The 3,702-nt window shown below is 40.3% G+C and overlaps 1 protein-coding gene across 2 annotated transcripts in view; it reads right to left on the bottom strand.

Annotated features, from left to right (window-relative positions):
• Positions 1-659: 659 nt before the first annotated feature.
• The window catches only part of FLACC1 (flagellum associated containing coiled-coil domains 1), a 34,400-nt gene continuing 31,357 nt past the window's right edge, over positions 660-3,702 (bottom strand). For both annotated transcript variants that reach the window (XM_088828352.1, XM_055397984.2), the window contains exon 14: positions 660-1,183. In XM_088828352.1, the coding sequence (XP_088684478.1) occupies positions 1,057-1,183 (127 nt within the window). In that variant the 3' untranslated portion in view covers positions 660-1,056. The remainder of the gene's footprint in view (positions 1,184-3,702) is intronic.

Below are 3,702 nucleotides of genomic sequence, written 5' to 3'. Positions count from 1 at the left end.
TTCCTTGGAGACTGTTTTTGTTTTTTTGCCAATGGAATCTAGTCTTACAGGTAGAAAATGTTTGGGTCATAGATATGTTTTCCTTGAGCCTTCCAATATTGGTTCACATAGTTGTATTTTTTAAACATTTCTTGTCTAAAAAAACCCCACTTCTTCTCCACATTTAACAATTGGAAGTTGTCACATAAAAGCCAGAATACTTTCTTTTGAAGATCAGAGTATCTGACCACATTTACACCATGCTCCTGTTTGGCAACAATGAAATGGGTTCATTGAATTTCCACAACCCTTACCCCAAACCCCCAATCCCCACACCATCCTGCCCAATTCCCTCATTGAGACTGCTGCCAATTACTATTTATCACTGTGCTTATGTGGTTACTTTTTCTTATGTCAAGCCCACTTCCCTTATTTATGTTGCCTGCCTTCTGGACATTTGAATTCTGGGAATAGTTTAGAGACGATGACAGGAATCATCAGAAATTCTTCCCAAATCATAGGGTTGTGAACATATTGAGAGCAGCGGGGTGGTGGAGACACATATAAGAGAGAAAAGGTTTGGGGGATCAATTCAACAAATTATCATTCTTGCTAGTGAAATGTCTGGGGGACAAAAGGCACACCCCAAAATATTGTCAATATTTAATAGAAGTTTTTCAGGTAAGTGTCTTTGGTAATGAAATATATAAAGGTAGAAGAGAAAATAGTACAAAGCCTAGAGACTCTCAGCTCTAGGTATAGAGACAATCACTTTTCAATGAAGAGTCATGAATGTCTATGTAATTGAGATGAGAATTAAAACATTCTCAGTCACTCAGAAGAAAACAAACTGTAAAAAGTCACAAGTAGAATCAAGGCAAGGCCAAAAGCTAAACTCACCATATGCATTTCTCAGTCACTCAGAAGAAAACAAAATGTAAAAAGTCACAAGTAGAATCAAGGCAAGGCCAAAAGCTAAACTCACCATATGCATTTCTCAAGAAAACCTCACAGGAGTTCTTAAGCCTACCAAAGATGGTTCCTAACATCTTTGGTCATAGAGACCAACTCTTCTTCTCATGATTCTTGTGTTTCATTGCCACCATCTTCTACGGTGTCAGAATTATGCTCATAAATGGTAACAGAGGAAGATTTCCCAAATCGTTCATCATAAATTTCTTCATTTTTGGCAATTATCTTTTGCCTATAAAGAGAAAATTTATCACTATAGAGGTAAAGGGTAGAAAGGGATATAAGACATCTGGAAGGCAGAGAAATGTGGTTTTATTCCTTCACTGTTTGGGAGTGGTCTCTTTCAATATTTGCAGTGATTTTGAATTTAGGGAGACATGAAATTTGATTATCAAATTCCCATATGAAGAATTTACAACAAAATTAACACAGTGAGCAATTTACCTTTGTTAAAGTATTGACCAAAAGTTACTTCAACGATTTAAGATGCATCTTCAGGTAACAGTATAATTTCTGACCTGAGGCTGATTTTTGTAGGAACCAAATGCAGCTGCATCTAAAGGTAAACTATTGACACCTAAATCCCATTAAAAAAAAAAAAAGATACCAACATAAGACTCTTTAATGGGACTTCCCTGATAGCTCAGTTAGTAAAGAATCCTCCTGCAATGTGGGAGACCTGGGTTCAATCCCTGTGCTGGGAAGATCCCCTGGAGAAATGAAAGGCTACCCACTCCAGTATTCTAGCCTGGATAATTCCATGGACTGTACAGTCCATGGGGTCACAAAGAGTCAGACACGACTGAGCGACTTTATTATTCTTCATTAAATAGAGTAGGGAGGCCAGAAGGGGGAGCTCTCATGCCCTGCGATGGTAGCAGAGCCCAAAAGGAAGAAAGACTCCTCTTGTTTCCTAGTAAGAACTCAGGCAAAGAAAAGTCATGGACTCTGTTTACTGTAGCCCTCCCCTATTACTTTTTCCACGTCTATAAAAGCATTCTTCTTCCCTTGCTATGTGGGACCTTGCACATGGCTTGCCATATTTCAGTTCAGTTCAGTTCAGTCGCTCATTCATGTCTGACTCTTTGTGACCCCATGGACTGCAGCACGCCAGGCCTCCCTGTCCATCACCAACTCCCAGAGCTTACTAAAACTCATGTCCATCGAGTCGGTGATGACATCCAAACATCTCATCCTCTGTCATCCCCTCCTCCTCCCGCCTTCATTCTTTCCCAGCATCAGGCCCCTTTCCAATGAGTCAGTTCTTCACATCAGGTGGCCAAAGTATTGGAGTTTCAGCGTCAGCATCAGTCCTTCCAATGAATATTCAGGACTGATTTCCTTTAGGATTGACAAGTTGGATCTCCTTGCAGTCCAAGGGACTCTCAAGGGTCTTCTCCAACACCACAGTTCAAAAGCATCAACTCTTCAGCTCTCAGCTTTCTCTATAGTCCAACTCTCACATCCATACATGACTACTGGAAAAACAATAGCTTTGACTAGACAGACCTTTGTTGGCAAAGCAACATCTCTGCTTCTTAATATGCTGTCTAGGTTGGTCATAGCTTTTCTTCCAAGGAACAAGTGTCTTGTAATTTCATGGCTGCTGTCGCCAACTGCAGTGATTTTGGAGTCCCCCAAAATAAAATTTGTCAATGTTTCCATTGTTTCCCCATCTATTTGCCATGAAGTGATCGGACTGGATGCCATGATCTTAGTTTTCTGAATGTTGAGTTTTAAGTCAGCTTTTTCACTCTCCTCTTTCACTTTCATCAAGAGGCTCTTTAGTGCTTCACTTTCTGACATAAGGGTGGTGTCGTCTGCGTGTCTGAGGTTATTGATATTCCTCCCAACAATCTTGATTCCAGCTTGTATTTCATCCAGCCCAGCATTTCACGTGATGTACTCTGCATATAAGTTATGTAAGCAGGGTGACAATATACAGCCTTGACATATTCCTTTCCCAATTTGTAACCAGTCTGTTGCTCCATGTCCGGTTCTAACTGTTGCTTCTTGACCCGCATACAGATTCTCAGTAGGCAGGTCAGGTGGTCTGGTATTCCCATCTCTTGAAGAATTTTCCACAGTTTGTTGTGATCCACATAGTCAAAGGCTTTGGCATAGTCAATAAAGCAGAAGTAGAGGTTTTTCTGGGCTCTTGCTTTTTCAATGATTCAACAGATGTTGGCAATTTGATCTCTAGTTCCTAAATCTCTGGTTTTCTAAATCCAGCTTGAACATCTGGAATTTCACAGTTTATGTATTGTTGAAGTCTGGCTTGGAGAATTTTGAGCCTTACTTTGCTAGCATGTGAGATGAGTATAATTGTGTGGTAGTTTGAGCATTCTTTGGCATTTCCTTTCTTTGGGATTGAAATGAAAACTGACCTTTTCCAGTCCTGTGGCCATTGCTGAGTTTCCAAATTTGCTGGCATATTGAGTGCAGCACTTTCACAGCATCATCTTTTAGGATTTGAAGTAGCTGAACTGGGATTTCTTTACCTCCACTAGCTTTGTTCATAGTGATGCTTCCTAAGGCCCACTTGACTTCGCATTCCAGGATGTCTGGCTCTAGGTGAGTGATCACAGCATCGTGGTTATCTGGGTTATGAAGATCTTTTTTGTATACTTCTTCTGTGTATTCTTGCCACCTCTTCTTAATATCTTTTGCTTCTGTTAGGTCCATACCATTTCTGTCCTTTATTGAGCCCATCTTTGCTTGAAATGTTCCCTTGGTGTCTTTAATTTTCTT

This window comes from Moschus berezovskii, chromosome 2 (genome assembly GCF_049115385.1).
Source record: "Moschus berezovskii isolate FMDL1 chromosome 2, NW_MosBer_1.0, whole genome shotgun sequence".
Classification (NCBI taxonomy): domain Eukaryota; kingdom Metazoa; phylum Chordata; class Mammalia; order Artiodactyla; family Moschidae; genus Moschus; species Moschus berezovskii.
This window is presented reverse-complemented; position numbering and strand designations above follow the sequence as displayed.